General features: G+C 54.7%; 2 protein-coding genes across 4 annotated transcripts; both read right to left on the bottom strand.

Moving 5' to 3' along the window:
- Positions 1-5773: 5773 nt before the first annotated feature.
- Positions 5774-11238, bottom strand: REM2 (RRAD and GEM like GTPase 2). Of its 2 annotated transcripts, none has more exons than XM_059181631.1 (5): positions 10069-11238; positions 8455-8796; positions 8162-8235; positions 7255-7462; positions 5774-6864 (listed from the first exon to the last, which is right to left on the bottom strand). In XM_059181631.1, exons 1-5 carry the CDS (start codon positions 10169-10171, stop codon positions 6572-6574), a joined length of 1020 nt encoding a protein of 339 aa, XP_059037614.1. In that variant the 5' UTR covers positions 10172-11238; the 3' UTR covers positions 5774-6571. The 2 variants fall into 2 exon arrangements, with proteins under 2 accessions (XP_059037614.1, XP_059037613.1); XM_059181630.1 differs by having other exon boundaries at positions 5774-6867; positions 10069-10299.
- Positions 11239-14377: 3139 nt separating this feature from the next.
- Positions 14378-20251, bottom strand: LRP10 (LDL receptor related protein 10). Of its 2 annotated transcripts, XM_059181616.1 has the most exons (7): positions 19631-20251; positions 19174-19218; positions 18266-18401; positions 17217-17407; positions 16085-17102; positions 15626-15755; positions 14378-15498 (listed from the first exon to the last, which is right to left on the bottom strand). In XM_059181616.1, the coding sequence occupies exons 1-7, from the start codon at positions 19662-19664 to the stop codon at positions 14911-14913; spliced, it is 2142 nt and encodes a 713-aa protein (XP_059037599.1). In that variant the 5' UTR covers positions 19665-20251; the 3' UTR covers positions 14378-14910. The 2 variants fall into 2 exon arrangements, with proteins under 2 accessions (XP_059037599.1, XP_059037600.1); XM_059181617.1 differs by lacking the exons at positions 17217-17407; positions 19174-19218; positions 19631-20251 and having other exon boundaries at positions 18266-18405.
- Between the last annotated feature and the right edge of the window lie 1190 nt (positions 20252-21441).

Raw genomic sequence — 21441 nt, 5'->3', positions numbered from 1 at the left:
AGTGGAGAGGGCTCGGAACTTGAGAGCTTGTTACTACTACTGGCCATCATTATTCCCACTTCTTCCTGACCTCAGAATGCTCCCCATGTGCAGGGAGAGAAGTGAGGGTGAGGCAGTGGTGAAAGCAATTCTTCCTGGACTGAAGTCCCCTGCTCACAAGGTCCTGGGTCACAAGCACCCTGGATTTCAGAAGAGTAAGTCTCACTGGCTCAGTCCCTTTTTTGTGCCTGAAACTATACATCAGAGGGGCCACTTGGGGGCCCAGCCAGTTCAGTGTCTGCCTTCGGCTCAGGTCATGATGCCAGAGTCCTGGAATGGGGTCCCACATTGGGCTCCCTGCTCAGCGGGGAGTCTGCTTCTCCTTCTGCAACCCCCCAACTCATGCTCACTCACTCTAAAAGAAAAAAGAAAAAAAATATTTAAAATCAGATAGCAATCAGATGGCTTCAAAAAGTCAAAGTGATTCTCTCCTCAGCCACCCCATCAGGTACCTTCAGCAGGACTCCTGCTGTTTGCTTTGGCCAGGGAAACCTTGAAGTGTTCCCTGCTACCACCCTTTGCTTAGTGCCCCTCCTTGCCTGACGCAGGAGTCTGCTAGCACCTGCCATCACTGGTCTCCAGGGCTCTGACGACTTCCTTTCAGTGAAAGATTTTAAATCAGCTCAGGTCCTCTAAAGACAAATCATAACTAGAACAAAAAAATGGAAAACTGCAATATAATGCCATCACTTAGGCTTCAGTTGCCAGTCTTCCCTCCTGTCCCCCAATATTCCTCAAAACAACAAATCTAATAATGGGGGTCTTTTGGAGGCAAGTTGAACCTTTGACAGAGACACAGCAAGAGAGAACACAAGCGGGGAAGAGGGAGAAGCAGGCCCCCCGGTCGAGCAGGGAGCATGATATGGGGCTCGATCCCAGGACCCTGGCATCGTGACCTGAGCTGAAGGCAGACGCTTAAAGACTGAGCCATCCAGGCACCCCATCTATTATTTATTTATTTCTTAAAGATTTTATTTATCTGTTTGAGAGAGCGCACGAGCAGGGGAGGGGCAGAGGGAGAAGCAAAAAGTAGGCTCCCTACTAAGCAGGGAACCCAATGCGGGACTCCATCCCAGGACCCTGGGATCATGACCTGAGCTGAAGGTAGACACTTAACCGACTGAAGCACCCAGGTGCCCCTCTTTATTTTTTAAAGTAATCTCTGCACCCATTGTGAGGCTCAAACTCACAACCCCAAGATGAAGAGTTACATGCCCCAACAACTGGGCCAGCCAGGTGCCCCCTTAGACTTGCATCTCCGGGGTGCTGATGTGCCTTGAGAAGTTAGTAAGCTGATGGGGTCCCTGAATAAGGGATCAGGACACAGATCTTGGGGGAAAAAAAAAATTCCAAGGCTCATTTCTGTAATGTTTGACAAATTACAAAGATGTTTCCATTGCATTAGTTATCATGACCATCCTACAAGGTAGGTATTGTTACCTTTATTTTATAATTGGGAAAGCTGAGGTCCAGAAAAGAAGGGAGATTGAGAGTGACTTTCTGCATCCAGAAAATAGTGGGACTAAGTACTAATTAAAGTGCTGGCAGGGCTCCCATGGAATCTGTATGGGCACATAGAGTCTACCAGGCCACCAAGCCATGGAGTATGTCTTTTAGAGTCAAAGGGATAAAGGGGCACTTGGCTGGCTCAGTTGGCAGAGGGTGCAACTCTTGATCTCCGGGTTGTGAGTTTGTGCTCCACACTGGGGGGTGAAGATTACCTTAAAAAAAAAAAAAATGACAAGGCACCTTGAGCATATCCACCAGAGAGCCACCAAGATGATAAAGGACTAAGAAGCAGGATGCTCTTACCTGGCTTTGGAGTCCCTTGACAACTGGGCTGTACCATCCCCTCAAGTTTTGCTGCCTTCTTACAGGGAGAGTGTCTATCTCACACGCGGGGCTGCCTACCCTGTCCCATGTCTCCTGTGTACTTGTTCACATAGTTTCTCCACAAGGAGTTTCTTCTTCCCCCAATCTAGCCTGCATATATCCTTTAAGACCCAGTTCCTAAAATTTGTCTCCAAATTCTGTTTCTTCATTCAGAATTCTTAGAGGACATGACATAGCCCCCAGATAGATAGTCAAACTGTGGTCCAGTTTGTCTCACATTTCCAGCTCAATTGTAAACTCCCGGAGGGCAGCAGCCGTGTCTTAACCTGTATTTGTTTTTCCCATAGCGCCCAGTGTGGTGACCGGCATTTGGCAGTACTTGAGGGGAACAACAAGGATTTGTGAATGGATGTCCAGGAAAAATGGACTTAGAGTGATGTGGCTAGACCTATGTTAGATTAATAAGATGTATGGATGGGTGGGCTTTCTGGGAATGAGGGTTTAACGCAGAAGACTTGTGAAATCCCCTTCCATGACTGGCAGGCTTTTAGAATAGGAAAGACCCTGCCCCAGTCTCTCTAGAGAGGATTAGATGCAGCAGGGCATAACGGCCCACCTTGGAGCAGAGCCCCCGAGTAGAAGGATGCCCTCTAAGATGCAGGACTGGCCTCACCTCCGGCCCTTCCCTGCAGAGCATACACACTTCTCGTTGTGGGCCCCTGAGGATGTCCTGTGGGACTGCGGGGCTGGGAGCGGGAAGGGGCAAGGGCTGGCTCCTAAAGTGGCGCAGACACAATTGCATGCTTAAGAGGAGCACAAGGGTGGAGAAGCCGCCGCTCCGGCCCCAGGACCCTTTGCTGATCTCTCACACCAGTGGATCAGCCCCCTTGGGCGACTCTGCCTTACCCAGAGAGAGGGAGAATGGCTCTCAGAGAAGACCCCACCTTCCAAGTCTGGCGGGAGCCTGGCTTCAGCTTCCGTCTGTTCTGAGCTCATCCATGTAGGCGTCTGGAGGGAACGCACAGATGGGTTGGGCTGATGGGGCTGGCTGAGCGAGGGGGAAGGATGCTTATGGTGTGTGTGGCACCCCTCACGGGTGCTATCACCATCTTCAGGATGCATATTTGAAGCTTCAGATACATGAAAGGCACTGGGCCTTTTTCTTCATCTTCCCCTTTGGCCACATTTAACCATTGGTGGTAGCCTTTCCTTGGAAAAGCCCTCTTCCTGGGGCGCCTGGCGGGCTCAGTCAGTAGAGCATGCTACTTTTGATTTCAGAGTGGAGAGAGTGAGGCCCACTGTGGGCATAGAGTTTACTTAAAAAAACAAGAGCCCTCCTCTCTTGGCAGAACCACCGCAAGTTCAAGTCCAGTTCTTCCGCTGCCTTGGTGATGGCTGGGTCTCCACCTTCCTCATCTCCTTATCCCCAGGACCCTGTCTCTGGGCTCTCTTTCTCTGCAACATCAAGACTTTGTTTTAAGTTATTTTGTTTTTGAACAGTAATATGTGCCATTGTTAAACATTCAAACAGAAGAAGGCTATACAATGGAAAGTAAACCTCTCACACCCATTCTCCATGCACCCAGTTCCCCATCCTGGCAGCAATCAGGACCATCAGTGGTTTGTAATTTGTTGGGACACAGACCCCTTTGGCAACCTGAGGAAATCTGTGAACTCTGTTCTCAAATGTGCCACTGCACAAACACATCAAACTGTCCCACTTCACAAACATCACAGACTCCTAAAGCCCATGAGTGGTTTGAGGTTAAGGATCCCAGCCTGTATTTTATCCCCTTCCTTAGTGCCTCAGCATAATTTGTGGGTCCTGATACAAAATAAAAATGCAGGGCTTGGGGCACCTGGGTGGCTCAGTTGGTTACGCGTCTGCCTTCAGCTCAGGTCATGATCCCAGGGTCCTGGGATGGAGCCCCATATGGGCTCCCTGCTCTGTGGAGAGCCTGCTTCTCCCTCTCCCTCTGCTGCTCCCCCTGCTTGTGCTCTCTCTGCCAAATAAGTAGATAAAATACTTTAAAAATAATAATGCAGGGTTCCTTGATCAAAGACATTCAAGTCTGCAACAGCAGTGCCTCAGACCCAGCACGCGGTGCTGTGTGACTGCACTTCTTCCTTCTAGCTCCTCTATTACCATCTTTACGGGCATTATTCTCACAGCTGTGTCTCTCACCCTAACTTGTTCTGAGTTTCAGGGAGCAGCTGTTCAGGGAGCTGCTGAAACTCTGTATGGATGTTTTTCTACCATCTCAAATTCAAGGGTCTCCAAAATGGAGCCATTTACCCACATCCTCCTTTGCCCCTTAACTCCCAGTTCCTCACCATCCTCCCACTACCTGTGACTCCTGCCTGTACCTAGCTGCTCAGTTGCCAAGTTCCACCAATTCTGACTCACACTGCTGGTGCCTCTGCTTGCCCCCACCTTCTCCCTTGGGATGGCCCTTCATTACTGTCCATATGTATGACTGTTAATTGTCCCCTGGGCTTAACTCTTCAGGATTTGCCCCTGCTACTCTAGTCCATTCACACCTCTCCCAGCCTCCTCCTTCCCAAGGATGGTCCCAATTGTGTCACTTTCATACTCAAAGACCTTTGGTGACTCACTGTCTGCAGGCTTGGGCACAAACTCCTTTTCTTGCCATTTAAGGTACTTAAAAGTAAGGTTCCAAACCTTCTTCTTCATGCTCATCTCCTATCCCTCCTCTTAATATCCCTGAGGTTTCAATCCAACCATCTGTCCCCTCAAGGGGCCAAGTGTGCTTTTCTGCATTTTACATTATGAAGTGTCTCTGTTCATGGTCCCCAGAGTTTAGACCTGGCTATTCCCCCATAATCACTTAAGTTCTCTGGCCCATTCACCTCAGCACCTGCCCATGGCCCTGCCCATTGTTTCCCTTACACTTCTTCTAATGACCTTCTTCCTCTTCCTCTCCTTACTAGAAGGGGAACCTCAGATGCAAACTTGGATAAAATCATTAAGTATCAAGCAGATATGAGTGGGAGCCCCGCTCTGTTGCTTACTGACCCCAGGCAAGTTACTTAAACTTTCTTCCATAATAAAAGGTTCAATAACACCTTATATAGTCATTAGAGAATGAACAGAGAAAGGGAATAAATTTCAAAGCGTAATGTCATTCATATTATCATCTCATAAACTCTCATGCTGAGCTGGTCCCCCTTGGCTCTTTCCCTGCTGCAGGGATCAGGAGACATCTCATCCTTCTTTCCATTAAGTTCTGGAAACCTGGGTGGGGCAGAGTGGTCTGGCCCTCAGGTGCTCAAGTAGCTGTGCTGTAGTCTGGGGTGAGGGGAGCTGCTGCCTCTGCTCTCTTTGTTCAGACTCTTGGCTCAGGCAGCAGTAGGCGTAGGCGTCCCCAGGGGAGGCACTGACAGCTTCAGTTCTCACAGGGCTTTGCAGGTGACAGTTGGGGTGGTGGGGGCCTGTCAAGGGAAGTGCGGGCCATCTTCATCATGCCCCAGCTGATGGGCCTCCTTCGTGGATGTGGGCCCCACCTGAAACCAGCCCGGGGCATAGCTCGGGGTAGCTCTGGGTGCTAAATGTGGCCTCCACCTCACTCTGCAGAATAAGGGGAGGTAAGGTGATGAGGTGCAGGGTGTGGATTTGGTCCCATTGTGTCAGGAAGTTACTAAACCTTCTAGCAATTCTTTGCTCCTCTCCAGGATTGTTTGCTCATCTGCAAAGGGACAAGTTAGACCCAGATATTTCCAAGGCCTGTGGCTCCTTTCTTAGACTACACCAGGACTAAAGTTCTGGAGCCTCCGTGGAGATTTAGGTTCCTTGCTCCTCTGGGCCTAAGCTTTGTCTGTTAACAGTTTCCATCTACAACTACCCCTTCTGCGGGGCTTTTGAGAACAGAGTCAAAATGAGTAAATGTAGAAAAGTTCTTTATTGAAAAGGGAAGGATGGCTCCCTCGCTGGGGGCTCCTGGGCCCTGGCCAAAAGGGGCGGTGCCACCTGCTCAGCTCTTTGCTGTGGCATCTGAAGGCAAAAGTCTGTCCCAACCTTACCTTTAATAACCTTAAAAGGGAAGTGCCCTGGTGTGGTGGTGAATCACAGAATCAACTCTGATGAATAGCGCTTCCAGGCCTTTGCCTTTAAGAAGTTCTTAAGGCAAAGGCCTTTAAGAAGTTCTTAAAGGCAAAGTGGACAAGTGCTGCAACTAAGAACCAGCACGTTTTAGGAAAAGTCTCAAAGAAGCGTCTCCGTGTCTTTACCTTTAAGGATCTCTTAAAGGTGAGGCGTGCTCGCGCGGAGTATAAAGGTGGAGAACTGGAAAGGGGTCTACGAAGCACTTTCCCTGTTCTCGCTTTTAGGATCTCTTTCCGGGAGAGGTGGTCAAGCCGTGACTTAATAATTAAGTCAAAACAGCTGGCGGAAGTATAGCCCCTCGGGCCCTCCAGAAGCCACCTTGCCCCTGGCCGCAGCGCGCCCGCCCGCAGGTCTGCGTCCTCGCCTTCTAGGCGCTCTGGGGCGGAGAGGTAGCCGGGCGCGCGCGGTGGTGGCGGGGACTGGAGGCGACGCAGGCGGGTGGCCGTGCGCCCTGGGCGTTTTTGGTTTCCTAGACGGTCTTCGAGAGGAAGCCGGACGGGGGCGGGGCAGGGCGAGGTGGGGGGCAGCAGAGGGCGCGGTGACCATGGCGACCGCGGTGACCATGGCGACCGTGGCTCAGAGCACGGAGAGGTCGTGACACGACCTGGAGCGCTGCTTGAAGAACTTGGCGTTGCGCGGCACCAGGTTGGCCAGGAAGCGCTTGGCCTTCTTGGTGAGGCTCTCGCGGCGCGCGGGCGGCGGGGGGCCGTCTGGGCAGCCCCATTCGGGCCTCGGGGCCCCGGCGCGGCTCCGTCCCTGGCGCAGCCGGATCTGGCGCACCGCGCCCTCGAAGAGCTCCCGCGTGTTGTGGTGCAGCGCGGCCGACGTCTCGATGTGTTTGCAGCTCAGGGTCCCTGCCAGGTGGCGGCCTTCTGCGGGAATGGAGGGGTTGAGGCGCCCGCGGGCTGCACCGGCCCGGGGCGGGGTGGGAGGTGGGGTCTGGGGGGAGGAGGAGGTGCCGGGTGCGGTAGAGAGGGGTCGTGGCCTGTGAATCTCTAGAAACAGAACAAGGCAGGGATCACGCAGAGGACCGTGGTGGTGCGGAGGGCAGGAGAGACAGGGGCCTTGGATTGGAGAAGAGGGGAGGAGTGAAGGGAAGGCGTTCTCCGGCCCTAGGCGCGGGCACTAAGAGTCTGCCCTTGGCCTGCTAAAGGGTAAAGGCAATTGTTTGCACACCTGAAACGGTAAAAGGGCCCTGCGGAGAAGAGGCGACCTGGAAGGGAGAGATCTCCGGTCTGGATGAGGTACAGGATACTCACCCTCCAGTGAGACCTCCCGGGAGCGGGCCAGGTCGCTCTTGTTTCCCACGAGGATGACAGGGAGGTCGTGGTGGGGCCTCCCAGCTCGCAGCCGAAGTAGGGTCTCTGGAACTTTGGAGAAACTTCGCCGGTCGGTGACTGAGAAGACGATGAGAAAGGCATCCCCGGTCTGAAGGCAGTGGTCCCGCAGCCACCCCCCTGCGTCCCCCTGCATATGGGCAGAGAGTAGTGGAATGTCAGGGTTGGAGGCAAGGGAGCACCCATCGAGCACCTGCATCTCAAGGATGAGGAATCTGGGTGTGAGGGAGAAGCCACCTGCTTAGGACCATAGAGCTAGTTAATGGCAGAATCTTCATGACCTGAAGGGTGCTTGTGGAGGAGAGGGTGGTTTATAATGTGAGCCCCAAATGGGAGAATTGGGGACACAGGGTCCTAGACCGGGATAGCCCATCCTACTTTCTTATGCTTAATCTCTTAGTTTAAAAATCAATACTCTTCAGCTGTATGTAATCTGGCCTCTCATTTCTATGTAGTAATCATTTATGTTCAAATATTCACAAATCCTCACTTTCCCCCCTTCTCTGGTATTCCAGAGCCCTGAGCTCTCCTCCTGTCAGATCAGAGTCTTCCAGGCTTGAAAAATCTATGGATGGGGTTAGTTTCAGGGTGTTCAGCCTCACTCACAGCTGCAGGGTTTGTCAGATTCAGATCCTAACTTCCCTCCGGGTCGGAAGATCCCAGAAAGACAGAGGCACTCAGTGCCATGGCATGCACATTGATGTGGGCCTCTGCTCTCTGAGATGATCCGTGTGAAAGGCCAGGTTCTAGAACATACTGGAACCAGGGCCTGCAGTGCCACCAGCCTTCGGCCAGACTCTGCCCCTCCCCAGCTCTCCTAGGTTCTTACCTGTTCCCAGATGTCATAAACAACTAGAGTCACTTCCTCCTTATCCACTGTGATGCGTCTTTCATAAGTGTCCTCTGTTGGGAAATAAAGACAGAATAGAGCCCATTAGGAGGCTCCCCAACACTTGTGAGACCTGGTAACCAGGGACCCCCTCCAGGGAGGTTGCCACAGAAGAGCACTGGAACAGCTTCTCTTAGGTTCTGGCCTCCAGGGGCTGCCCATGCCTTGAGCTCTTCCATCCCTGACTAGGACTCCACAGGTGCCCTTGACCCTTACAGGGCTCCCCCAAATACCTGGGTTCTCCGGCTCATGAGCACTGTCTCCCTGGAGACCACCGAAAGTGCCTGCTAGGGTGCTCTTGCCCACGCCGCTCTCCCCTACCAGCATGACCTTGAAGATGCCATCCTTTTGGGTGGGGCCTGCCTCCCCTGAGCCCAAGGAGTCAGAGGAACCAGAGGATGAGGCTTGAGGTGGCCAGTCAAGTTCATCTATGGCCTGGGCGCGCCGCAGCTGGTGCTTGTAGGGGACAGGCATACTGCCTCTTCGTCTGGGGGCCCCTGGGGCAGGGGGTGGCCCACCCCGGTCCAACCCTGCCAGCAGCTTCTCTGGCTTCTTCAGCAGTGAGGCATCTGTTTCTGGGGGGGCAAAGAGAAGGAAGCTATGAGTGGGGGTATGCCTAACCATCTGTAGAGGGCTCAACCCTGCCTGCTGTGGCCTCAGAGCCCCAGTGGATGACAACCCAGAAGGAGCTGAGAATGTTTGACCTGGCCTCTGACACTGAACTCCCCCAGAAGCCTGAACTGGTAGGGCTCAAAGGAGCTGAACTAGAGGCCTACCCAATGTGGGTCCAGCCACAACATGTTCAAAACGTGCCCCATGCAGGGGAGGCAACTGTGTGTAGGCTTGCACGCCCACAGACCTCACGCTGACACACAGGCACACCCCCAGAGTAGGCCTCTGGCCCCGGGAGGCTGCCCCTCCTTCTACTGAGAGGCCCTGCCTTCTACTGGAGACACCCTGACTTCTACTGCCTCCCAATCCAGGTAATCCCTCCAACTGGGGAGGGGTGAAGGGGATGAGAAGCTGATGCTGCTGCCCAGGATCTGTGGGGGCGGGGGTGGGGGGCAAAAACTTTGTGGGGAGCCTGTTCCCAGGGAAGGGACTTTGCTAGTTATGATGTGTGCAGTGCCCCCGCCCCTGTGCGTGAGAAGAGCAGCCTCTTCTCATGGCCCCACAGGTGAGAATCTCCCCAGTGCATGGTTGTGTGTGAGAATCTTTCTGCATCTCTGGCAGTCCCTATGAGTCCCAGAGATCTTCTGTTCCTGGTGAGGTAGAGAGAGGGAGGGAGTGGGGGGGAGAGTGAGAGTGAGAGTGCGGGAGCTTGAGACCAGAGCGAGAGGGAGAGTGACAATGCATGGGTCAGGGTAACTGGAGAAAGAACGACAGACACAACAAAGGGGGATGGCGAGAGGCTGGAAATAGCCCAGGATCAATAGTTGGCTGGCAGCCAGGGCCTCCAAGAGCCAGTGAAACCCTTCCAACAGGTCCCCAGGGCAGCCCCCAGCCAGTGATTCCCAGGCTGGTGGGCTACCCCTTCCCTTTCCCCCCATCCCTCCTGCCCATCCCAGCCTCCGAGGAGTGAGGCTGACCTAGGGTCTGAGCACCAGTTTCCCCAGCGAAGCCCTGGGAGTGATGGGGGCGGGGGCGTTTAGGCAGCACCCTGGGGGCCCCCAGCCCAGCCCAGCCTCAGTCCTGGTGTGAGCGGGAGGCTTGCCCACTTCCTAAGTTGCTCTTCCCCTTTGCTGTTTGGGTTCAGGCTCCGTCAACCCCCAGTTTTGACCTCCCCACCAGAGCTTCAGCTCCCACCCCCATGGTTTTAGCTGGAACCTACCCAGCTCAGTCCTCACCTGGTGTGGGCGTCCCTAGAGGGGAGGCCTGGAGGCTGCCGGAGGGGCATAGTGCTGTGGTTTCTGTGTCCGTGTCCATGTCGGTGTCGAGGTCCGTGTGCATCCGTGTGCGTGTGCAGCCCCGCAGCTTGCAGTACCCACTCCCTCACTCAGCAGCACTGTCAGCTTTTCCCTTAAATACTACCCCCCTTGTCCCCCCCCCACACCTGGGGAAATTGTCCCGCCCCCTGATGAGGTCACACATGCTAATGAGCAGTGATGTCAGCGGGATTCCCTCCTTTCTGCCCCCCCCTTCCTTTGTGTCGCTTCCCTCTCAGAGCACACACACTGCGGAGTCTGGTTAAGACCGGACCATAACGAAGTCAGAGGGGCAAAAGAGACGAGTTCAGAGAAGCCGGGTGAGGGTCTGGTGGGTAAGGGAGCTGAGGATGGCAGGAGGCAAGGACCCAGGAACTGGGAGGTCTTTCTCCAGGTGCTGGGACTGTGAGTCATTTGTCTGTGGACTCCCCGCCCCCAAGCCCTGTGTCCAGCTCAGAGTGGGTGCTCAGTGGCTAAATGGACGGCCTAGAGGCAGAAACCAAGAGATTTGGGGTCACACTGGCACCAAGTTTCCCCATCATCCTCTCCTTCCCCATACCCCCCCTTCTGGGCTAAGACCCAACACAGTAGCCATTTCCCAACTTGGCCCCTAGGCAGATGGGTGCTCCCAAGAGGAAGTGATGGCTGCCTGCTTCGGGCAGCTTCATTGGTCACTAGGTTCAAGCGGGTGCAAACCATAGGGGGACTGCCTCTCCTTCCCTCCCACACTGCCAGGCCCACCAACCTAGTGTTAATATGGGCAGGACAGAAGAGGGAGGTTGAGCTAAGCCCTCTAGAAGTTCCAGATCCCCAGTACCAGCCCCACTCTATGCTCTCTGGGGCACCACCAGCCCTCTGGGCCTGCACACCATTCTCTGCCCCTTTGTTAGAAGCCAGGATTGGCTCTGCTGCTCCTTTTCTGCCTGGGTCCGCTTCACTTCAGGCTCCAGCTCTTCTCTTTCCTTCCTGACAGGGCAGGCACCCACACAGACTTGACAGCTCCCTGGCTCCTCACCCTGTGTTTGTTGCCAGGTGCTGTGCTAAGCTCCCTCCTGAGTTCTCTCTTTTCATCCCCATGACCTGCAGGCTCAGAGTGGTAGGTGTCTGTCCCCAGTGGTAGTTTCATCCCCATGACCTGCAGGCTCAGAGTGGTAGGTGTCTGTCCCCAGTGGTAGGTTCCTGTCCCCAGATGGATTGTGCAGCTGGGAAATGGGGATACCAGGATTCCCACTCTGATTTTTCCAGTACCAAAGACTGTTTTTTTTCATCTCTTAAGTTGCCTTGTCTTAAATATTCCAGTTGTCTCCTGTTATTGGGAATGGTCTGTATGGTAATCTTTGGAGGACTCCTCCAGTGGAAGAGATATAGAGTGATCTTGGACTGATGTGCAGGGATCACTTATCTGGATGTGAACTACAGGGCGATGTTCAGGGTCTAGGGGGAGCCAAAAGGACTCCTGAGAGAACTACCATACTTTCGCACCTTTCTCAGTGGACAGACTCTCCAGTCCTCAGTCACAGCCCACATGTCTTTCCTTACTCGCAGTTTCAGAATGTCCCTGCGTATCCCTGTACTCAACATATAGAGTAGCAAGGGGCCCCTGGTAGCTTGGTGGCAAGGGAAGCAACACTCCAAAAAACTTTGAAAGCAGGCAGAAACATTTAAAAAGTGGTTGGAGGGCATTTGGCAAAAAGGAAAACCGCTTCCTTGACACCGTGACAGCCTCTGAAAGCAGCGTTATGGAGAGGCCACTGGTTTCTCTGAGGGATCCTCAGTGCTCTACGAATGTATAGCCTATTGCAGAAGTGCTGAAGAGCAGTGTGCTTAGAATGATTTCCTTCCAAAATGAGTTTTAAAAGTTTCACATTGTAGGGGCACCTGGGTGGCTCAGTGTTTTAAAGCCTCTGACTTCGGCTCAGGTCATGATCCCAGGGTCCTGGGATCAAGGCCCACATTGAGCTCTCTGCTCGGTGGGGAGCCTGCTTCCTCCTCTCTCTCTCTCTCTGCCTGCCTCTCTGACTATTTGTAACCTCTATCTACCAAATGAATAAATAAAATCTTAAAAAAAAAAAAAGTTTCACATTGTAAAAGGGTGAGCTTTGTGTATCTGGAAAATTCACTTAGGTGGTTGGATTCATTTCTAGGATATGAAATGAGAATGGGTCAGGGTATCGCAGACCTCAGCAGGACTCAGCCAGCTTTGGGTCCTAGGAGCTGGCTTTCACCTTGAACCACCATCTCTCTTGTCCCACTAGTAAGAGGTTGCACACTGGCCCTGTCCCGGCTTCCTCAGGAGTGGGAGGGTCTGTGGAATAGTGGGGCAAAGGTAGAGATTTGGAACTGAACCAATCCAGGTTTCACTCTGCATCTCTGTAGAGGCTGGTTCATCTCTTATCTCCTCTGAGAATGCTCCTGAACCTGTGAACTGGGTTGATGATGCTCGTGGCATAGCCTTGTTATGAGGGTTCACAACACACGAGAAAGGATCTGGCACTCGGCAGGTTACCCAGCTCTCTGGTGCTCCCACAACCTTAGGCAGTATAGCTGCAGGTCCCTCTCCCCTCGAAGCCAGGCCTGGAGCTTGGTTCGGGTAGATTCTCAAAGACTGAATTCTGGTCTGTGCTGTTATCTCAGAGTCCCAGGCTGATCTCCATCTCGTGGTGAGCACGCCTCCTTGCAGAGGCGCCTCCTATGCAGAGCCTTGGCAAGAGTCCCACACCTTGACACTGAGCACTTTGGATGGCGGTGTTTCAGTCCTGATAGGATGTGAGGTGGTCCCGTTTCTTTTCCTTAGGCCATGGTGACTGCTCTTTTCCTTAGGCCATGGTGACTGCTCCCCAAGGCCCCACCTCTCCTGAGTGGACCCTCTTAGTTTCCCCATGCTGCCTGCACAAGGCTGATCCCCTCTCCACCGACCTGGCATTCCACTCCCATCTTCTAGGGCATACACCCAGCACCTAGAGAAACTTCTTTGAGGCCCAGGAATCCAGACACACAGCCCTTCCCAGTCAACTCTACCCTCAGGTCTTCCCCCTCTGGCTTTCTAAAGCATTTCATCCTGAGTAGCATTCTTTTACCTTAAGTCTTTCTCCACATTCAAGTTACAAACACTACCCAGGAGGTAAAAGGTCTGGAGCAGGACAAGGGATGAAGCTATGGGCTGAAGGTTTTTTCGAAAGGCTATGAAGAGAGGAGCAAGGGAGAGGCACAGACCATTGATGGGGAGGTGTGGGAGGGGAATCAGCACTCCCTGCTTCTCTGGGCCTGACACTGGGGGAACCCAGGGACTGTGAGCACTCAGGAAGTCCCAAAGGGGCAAGAGTCAGCAAGGATGGGGATCTCTGAAGGCCCTTCCCCAGTCTCTGGAGAGTGGAGTGAAAGGATTCTGGCTCTTTCCTAAGATCCCATGATCCTGTGACTGTACCACATTCACCCTCTGCCACTCCTCCAGGCTCTTGCTCCCCGGGAGGAGGAAATATGCAGTTGGGGCTGGGTTGTGAGGATGCTGACAGGCTGTGATCAGCAGGGCCCCTCCACCAGGGGTAGGGAGAAGCCAGGCCTATCAGGAAGGGTAAGGGTGAGCCTGAGGGAATTCTGCTTCTGTGGGGGAATGCCTCCTTTCCACTCGTGGGGCACCGTGCCCACCTTTGGATTTGGTCAAAGTGATGCCAGCATCTTCATACCCCAAATGATTATGATTTTTCCCTCGATTTGTCTCGCCTAGGACAGACTGTAACTGCTTGGTGGGTGGGGTGATGGGTGGAGGCCAGGAGTGGTGGCTCCTGTCTTCCACTAGGGACATTCTGCTTCTGTGATCTGTGCTCTAGGAGAACTCCATAAACAGGAACCTTCCCAGCTACATGGCTTAGCTGGCTCACCAGACTTCTGGCCTGGCGGTGAGTAAAGAGGCTTGGTGCTTACCCCTGGTGTCACTCACTGTAAGAGCTGAGCCCCAGGGGTGGGTGGGGGCGGTGGAGAGAGTTGGTCCCTAGGGTTCTGGGAGCTTTCTTACCCTCAAAGTGGTCTAAAAACCAAGGGTATGTGGTTTGAAAGTGAGTAGGGTCTATGGCCATACCACCCTGAACGCGCCCGATCTCGTCTGAAAGTGAGTAGGAAGAGGGCAGGAATGGGAGGGCAGACCAGAGGCCTTCATAGGGAGGAGCATGGGGAGGCAAACATAAGCTGAGATGGGTAGGGCTGGGGCTGTGGTCATAGCTCGTTTACAAAAATCTGAGATTTCTTGTTCTTTTATTTTCAACCTTGACTTGCTGGGCAATGACCTAGCTATGGGACAAAAGCATTTTTTTGTGCTCTTTTTATGAGCCAGGCCTGGTAGAAAGGATTATAGTTGGCAAAGCCTCAGGTTCTGCCCAAATCCTTCCCCTGAGGGCTGGAGGTCTCCAGCCAGTTGACATTCTGGTGCTTAAAGGCCACTTCGGGTAAGGGTTTGGTAAGGATGGAGTGTCCAGGCCTATGACCCTTTAAGAAATTTACTTTTTAAAAACAGCCACATGGGTGGTGGTGGTGTGGGGAGACGGTGGTGGCAGAGACTGCGGTCTTGGGCATGTGCAGAGGGAGCTCTGTGGGAGCCCTTTCCCTGCCTGAGGGATACCTAATTTTACAGCAGCTACACAGAGTCAACAGGAGGCTCACCAAGGCCCCTCAGACGGAGGGTCAGGGAAGGAAGTAGGGGAAGGGAAGCCGAGCTGCCCTCTAAACGGTTGTCGTCATGGTGACCAGGGCCCCCATGGGCGCTGGGTCACCTCAGACAAGCAGTGGCTCGTCCTCTGCTTCAACCACCCAGACCCCTGGCTCAGCCAGTGGCAACAGAAGCACATCATCCTCGTCCTCTGGAGAAAGGACTGTGGTGTGGGGTTCAGGTGGGGTTCGAGGTGGTCCTGGGGGCCGAAAGCTGGGCAGGAGGCGGCCTCGCAGGGCCTGCACCACTCCAGACAACAGTGACGGCTCTAGGGGTATGGAAGGCAGTGGCCCTGGGGCCTCGGAGACATTAGTGGGGGCTGGAGATGCACTGGTAGGTGGAAGGGGAGCCTTGACAGGCAGTGGAGGTGCCTGTTCCCCATCCTGCCCACCCACCGCCCCACCCTCACGGGCAGGACCTGTGTTGCCATCCGGAGACTCAAGGGGAGCAGAGGAAGGTGTGACCTGCGATCTGGTCTCAGGGCTCCGGGCCGGGGGGTTGGCTCGAGGAAGCAGGCCCCAGCGGCGGAGCCGGCGCACCAGCCTGCGCACAGAGCGGCCCCGCTGGCGTCGGCGGGCACCTGACGCACCCCCTGGAGTCATGTCCTGCCGCAAGATCTGCAGCAGGGAGCGCAGATTGCCGAGCACTGAGTTCTGCAAGGAGAGGAGGCAGATGCCAGGGTCAGTTGCGGGGAGGGCCACAAGCCTAAAGAAGGATGGTACGGTGGTGGGGCCCAGGAGGCTTGGAAGCAGGAGGGATGAGGGCTGGGAGGTCACTTACATCGTTAGGGTTCTCTGTAGGGAAGTCCTCTACAGGTGGGATGGCGCCCTGGGCAATGAGCTGCCCGTAGGAGGGTGGCGCCTGCTGCTGCACGATCTCAGCCTCCATCCGGGACAAGGGGGCAAAGATGCTGGAAGGAATGAGGGCTGCTCAGTCACAGGTGGTGCCAGCCAGAGCAGCCTGTCTGAGCCCGGCCGCGTCTCTTCCCTCCGCACCCAGGCCAGGATAGCTGAGCTAGGTAGGCCCTGGCTTTCCCAGAAGGCCCCTAAGGTTCCCCTCCTTCCTTGAGATTGCTTTCAGCATCAAGACCTGTCCTCAGAGGAGCACCCTGTCCCCCAGCAGGACAACTCCAGGAGCCAACCCATAAGCAGGTCCCCAGAACATGTCCACGGTGCAGGCACTGTCACAGTCTCGCCCAGGGTTCCCCACTCCCTGATGGCTAGGTGCACCCTTACTGACCTGTACTCTTGCGTGCGAATGGCATAGAGCTTGCAGGTGCAGCCTAGGGCGATGACCAGCAGTAGGCCGCATACCAGGCTGCCAATGACAGCGGCTGTGATGACCTTGCGCGGTAGGGCGTAGGAGCAGTCCCACTCGTCGCTGCCGTCAGCGCAGTCTGGCTGCCCATCGCACACCCAGGTCTCATACACGCACTTCTCATCCCGGCAACGGAAGTTGCCAGGCTGGCAGTGCCGGCAGCGTCTCTCGTCTGCTCCGTCGGCGCAGAAGGTCTGGTAGTTGCAGCGGTCAGCAGGCAGGTAGCAGGCGGTGGCCCCGGGGGTGCCCGGCGCCCCGCAGGGGAAGTGTCCGGGTGGGCAGCTGGGGCAGTTTTCCTCGTCTGTGCCATCGGCACAGTCCCAGGAGCCGTCACAGCGCTGCGCCTCACTGTAGCAGCGCTCCCCCAGGCCTTCGCTGGCCCCCAGGCTGGCGCCCAAGCCGCAGGGTCGATCCCAGGGCAGGCAGTAGCCCCGCACATGGTAGGTGGCATTGAAGCCGCGGCCATTGCTCCAGGCAACTGTATGGTAGGCCACAATGGCCTGGCCGGACAGCGTCTCCACAGTGACAGCCTTGCCGTTGCTGAAGTGGGTGAGGCTGCGCAGCAGCCTAGAGGTCTTGGGAGGCCCAGGGCCATCATACACATGTACCGCATCTCCATAGCCTAGGTCCAGAGCCGTGAAGCGCACTGCCAGCCGCCGACCGTCATGGGGGTCCAGCAGCCAGAGGCAGGACTGGGGGTGGGAGACGGAGGCCAGGTGTGTGTAGCCCGGGGAAGAGAAGACCCCATAAAAGTCTTCCAAGGTGTGATTGCAGGGTGGGGTGGGGACAGGGGCCGGGGTCAGGTCAGGGAAGGGGTCTGAGCTGCAGCCTGCCTCATCAGAGCCATCGCCACAGGCATCGATGCTGTCGCAGCGGTGGGCCAAGGGCACGCAGCGGTGGTTCAGGCACTGGAACTCTTCGGGCAGACACATCAGCCAATCTGCAGGAGGCACAGAGAAGGTGTGAAACAGGGGAGCCGGTGGCATCCTCCCCTCCTCCCTAGGGCTTCTACTACCTGTTGTTCTAGTTCTAGAGACCTCCCTATCTGGCGTACCTTGGCTGTAGGAGAGCAGGAAGCCCTGGCCCAGGGGTGCTCTGGCCCCGGCATAGCTGTAGGTGATGGTGACGTTGCCCCCAGGAAGCTGCAGGGGGCTGGCTGGTGCCTCACACAGAGAGATCTGTGGCTGGAGAGGGGAGCGCAGAACTAAGCGTTCAGAGCCACAGGCCAGGTGCAGTTTTTGGAACCTACAGGAGTGGAGGAGAGTGGGACAGGAGTTTTTTTTTGTTTTTGTTTTTGTTTCATTTTTAAGATTTTAAATAACCTCCACAACCAATGTGGGGCTCAAACTCACAACCCAGAGATCAAGAGTCCCATGCTCTCCACCCACCGAGCCAGCCAGGCGCCCCATGGATGGGAGATATTCTTGACCACTGCTAGCTTCTTCCACTCCCGGGGCTGTCAGGTCCCTTCTACCCTAAGAAGCACAAGCCCCTGCTTATCCACAATCCAAATCAAATAGCCAAATGAACTCAGCCAAATTTCTGCAGTTAATGGCAGTAGTCCTAACAGAGGCCAGTGGCAGCATGGCATTCTGCTTCCTCGATCTCTTCCCAGACAGCCCCCTTTGCCCTTTCTGGGTAAATTCAAGAGAGTGACTCTATGAAGCAAATAGCTAGGTACTTAACATGGGCCCCAATCCTATGGCCAAAGTCAGAGGAGACTGGGGAGACCTGTACCGCTTAAAAGATATGGGGGGCTGAGGAAGGTTCTATGCTAATTAAGAATAGCTTTTGAAACCTAGGCGAGGATATGCAATGGATTGAAGGACTCCTCAGAGCACCCATACTGGAGCCCAAGGACTGTTTCTAGAGCACCTGCTGTCCTTCAGAGAGGGCCAGAATCCAAGCTAGATGCTGGCCCCAGCTCAGCTTCAATACACTGTGTCTGGGCCAGAACTGGCCAAGCTTTTAGGGCAGACTCGGCCAAATCAAATTCTACTCTTCCACCCGGTGACAGGGAGGGAAACTCCATGGAGAAGTAATTCCTGAAGGCTTTCCCATGGTGAAGGAGGGAGGGTGATAGGGTCTTGCTCTGCTTCTCACCTCACTGTTACGGTCTGCTCCCGGCTCCCCAGGATAAGCCAGGTGCAGTTGGCAGGTGCACTGCGGCTGTCCCGGCCTAGGGGCCTCTGTAAGGTGCCCTGCACTTCCAAGAGCACTGCCGGAGGGTCCTCACAGGCTGGAGAGGGAGAAAGGTATAAGGACACTGGTTGAGAGCCGGTTACTGTTATACCCCTACCCGCCCTCCCCCGGTCCCCCTTGAGGGCTCTAAGGGCCTGAGCTCTTTAAGGAGCAGAGAAACTCCCCCTCTCTGTCCACACACCTACACCCACACTCTAGAATCATAAGGGCCCTCTAGAATCATAGTCTTTAGAGGGCCCCATTCTTTCCCATAGTCATTAATATCAACACTACAAATGAGCTGAGGTCTGCTTTGTGCCAGCCACTGGGCCAGGAGGAAAAGGAAATACTGTCTCTACAATCAGGGAGACTATATTCTGGCTAGGGAGATCAAGAATGGATTTTTTTTTTTTTTCAAGTATCACAATGTTTATTGATAGATACAAGTATATAAAATCAGGGCATGAACATGACTTGATAAATTAAGTAGACTTAATTTCAATACTATAATAAGAGGGACCAATTCAAATTCTCACCATTTGTTTCACACCCACAAAACCACTTCAAGGGCATTAACGATCTCTCAAAACTGATCAGTTTTGTGCAAGTAAACCATGTTTCTTTTAAAAAGACTTGTGCACTTGCCCAGGTAGTATGTAACTACCAGGTGAGAGCTCACACTGGGTCTGTCTCCCCGTTTTTAAAATAAGGATGGATGATCTCCACTCTAAAACTATGGTAGATGCCAGAGGAATTCAGAGAAGAGAGAATCCTCATGGGTCTTCTCTTATTCCCAAGCCCTTGGAGTCCCAGCCGCATCCTCCACTCACCAGGATTTGGGAAAATGATCCGGTCTGGATGTGCCAGAGCGCCTCCTAGAGGAAGAGCGAGAAAGGGCCGGGGAGTGAATCGGCCCTAGTTTTCTTCACCTGAGCAACTCAAGGAGGAAAGAAAGGGAGCCATCTGGGACTTCCGGGTAGTTTAAAGGAAGGGGCAGCGGAGCAGGGGGAGGCTGCGCTGTGTGACCTCGAGGGAAGGTACGGCAGCACGGCCTGGGGGGTGGGAATGGCGATGGAGGGAAGCCCGAGGGAGGATGAAGGCTGAGGGAGCGGCTGGCAGCTTCCCGGGCGCTGGGGCAGGCAGCGTCGGAGGCGGCGGCAGGGGCTGGGAGACACCGACAGGCAGGGGAAGTGAGGGGCGGCAGAGGAGGAAGGCAGTGAGCTCCTGGGCTCTGTGACAGCCCTAGGGGCGGGGTGCCGGGTGAGTAGTCTCGTTTCGGTTTCTTACCCAGGAGGAGGAAGAGGAGGGTGGTGGGCAGCATCCTGAGCCGTCCGGAGGTGCAGGAAGAGTCCCGGAGCTTCCGTCGTCTATCCCGTGGGGAGGTGGCGCCGCTCCAGCGGTCCAGACCCCCCGCTGCCGCTTCCCCGAAGGGGCTCCATGGCCCGGACTCCCCCACCCGTGCTCTGGATGCCAGGGCTGGGGGCGGGGAGGGGGCGGCCGTCCGGGAGGAGGGGCGGTGCCTCACTCCAACTTCGGAGTTGTTTTCCCCGGCCGCCGCCGCGCTTTCCCCCAAGGCCAGCTTCCGAAGTCCCGGGAATCGGTGCGAGGCCCGGCGCTTGAGCGCGCCCTCGCCGGGAGCCCGCCCGCAGGCCGCGAGCGCCCCTGTCCAGGCCCGGCCGCCACCTGCCGGGGCTCGAAGCCACTTCCTCTTCGGGCCAAACTTTAACGACGGTCAGCCCCCAGGGCCGGCCCCGGCGCGGCACAACTTCTCCTGCGCGTCCAGCCGGCGGGACGCGGCAGGGGATTGCGGGAGGGGGACGGGAGGCTCGGCCCAGTTCCCCGGCCCTAGCCCGGGCGGTACCCCCTGCCAGCCCAGGGGTTGGAGGAACCGGGGCGGAGGGAGGGGGCGGGTGACGAGCCTGGCCCCACCCCTGCCAATCAACGCGCGCGCCCCGCCCACCCGCTCGCCTTAACCCCTTTCCGGCCCTGCCAGGACTCGTCAGACCCGCCCTCGGCGAGGCGCTCGGACTGCTCTTTGAGCTCTGCTCTGTTCCCGTCCTTTCGGGGTGGCACGTTTGTTACAGGACATGTTGGTCAGAGATCCACTGCGTATTCCGTAACTGTTATGTCTTTCCTTTGGACCCTTAAGCTCTCGGTATTTGTTCCAGTGTCTGAGATACGGCAGCACTTTTTGTCGTGAGCCTCTATTCTAGCAATTACCACACGGTGTTCGAACTATTTGTTTACTCCTCTTTCCCGCCCCCGCCCCGCCCCTTCTCTGGAAGCAGAAACTTCCTGTAGGTCGGGGCCTAGGCTGTTTACCTTTGCACCCACGGGGTTTCCTGCTGAGACACCGTAAGAATTGCCAATAAATGGTAAATAAACGAGTAAAGTTCTTTCGCCGTGTGCCGACTCTGTGACCTTGAGAAAAACACTCAACCTCTCTGGGCTTCTTGACTGTAAAATGGAGTTAATAGTGCGACTCTCTTTTAAGGTTGTCATCAGCGCTTAAGGAGGTGATGCAAGTTGAGCATCTAGGAAGTGCTCTGTACCTTGGAACAATTATTATGATTAGTCCCAGAAGATCTTTTCTTATTTATGTGAGCTGTTATTACTTCTTATTCCTGTGGTACTGATAGGTAATAATAGTAAACAGTAAATAGAAAATAACTTTTTGAGCTTTTTTCACATTTCAGTCACACATCTAAGCACTTTTCAAGAATTTGCTCTTTTTCGGGGCTCCTGGGTGGTTCAGTGGGTTAAAGCCTCTGCCTTCTGCTCGGGTCGCGATCTCAGAGTCCTGGGATCGAGTCCCGCTCGGGCTCTCTGCTCAGCAGGGAGCCTGCTCCCCTCACCCTCCCTGCCTGCCTCTCTGCCTACATGATCTCTATCAAATAAATAAAATCTTAAAAAAAAAAAAAAGGAATCTGCTCTTTTAATTCTCCTCACAGTCTTTGTGAAGTAGAAACTATCTTACTCTCATTTTACAGATAAGGAAACTCAGGCACAGAGAAATTAAGGATTTTGTGCAAGGTCATGAATCTAGTAAATGCTGAAACAAGGGTTTGAACCTAGGCGATCTGGCTTGGGACAGGGTG

This window comes from Mustela lutreola, chromosome 7 (genome assembly GCF_030435805.1).
Source record: "Mustela lutreola isolate mMusLut2 chromosome 7, mMusLut2.pri, whole genome shotgun sequence".
In the NCBI taxonomy this organism is placed as follows: domain Eukaryota; kingdom Metazoa; phylum Chordata; class Mammalia; order Carnivora; family Mustelidae; genus Mustela; species Mustela lutreola.
The sequence above is the reverse complement of the archived record's forward strand: the minus strand, read 5'-3'. Positions and strand labels throughout refer to the sequence as shown.

Coding starts and splice junctions, on each gene's coding strand:
- LRP10 (XM_059181616.1), bottom strand. CDS start 19,664: ATGCTGCCCACCACCCTCCTCTTCCTCCTCCTGG. Junction 17,408..18,265: donor GAGCAGACCGTAACAGTGAG/GTGAGAAGCAGA, acceptor CCACTCCTGTAG/GTTCCAAAAACTGCACCTGG. Junction 15,499..15,625: donor CTACAGAGAACCCTAACGAT/GTAAGTGACCTC, acceptor CTCTCCTTGCAG/AACTCAGTGCTCGGCAATCT.
- REM2 (XM_059181630.1), bottom strand. CDS start 10,171: ATGCACACGGACCTCGACACCGACATGGACACGGACACAGAAACCACA. Junction 8,797..10,068: donor TCTAGGGACGCCCACACCAG/GTGAGGACTGAG, acceptor TTGCCCCCCCAG/AAACAGATGCCTCACTGCTG. Junction 8,236..8,454: donor TCATGAGCCGGAGAACCCAG/GTATTTGGGGGA, acceptor ATTTCCCAACAG/AGGACACTTATGAAAGACGC.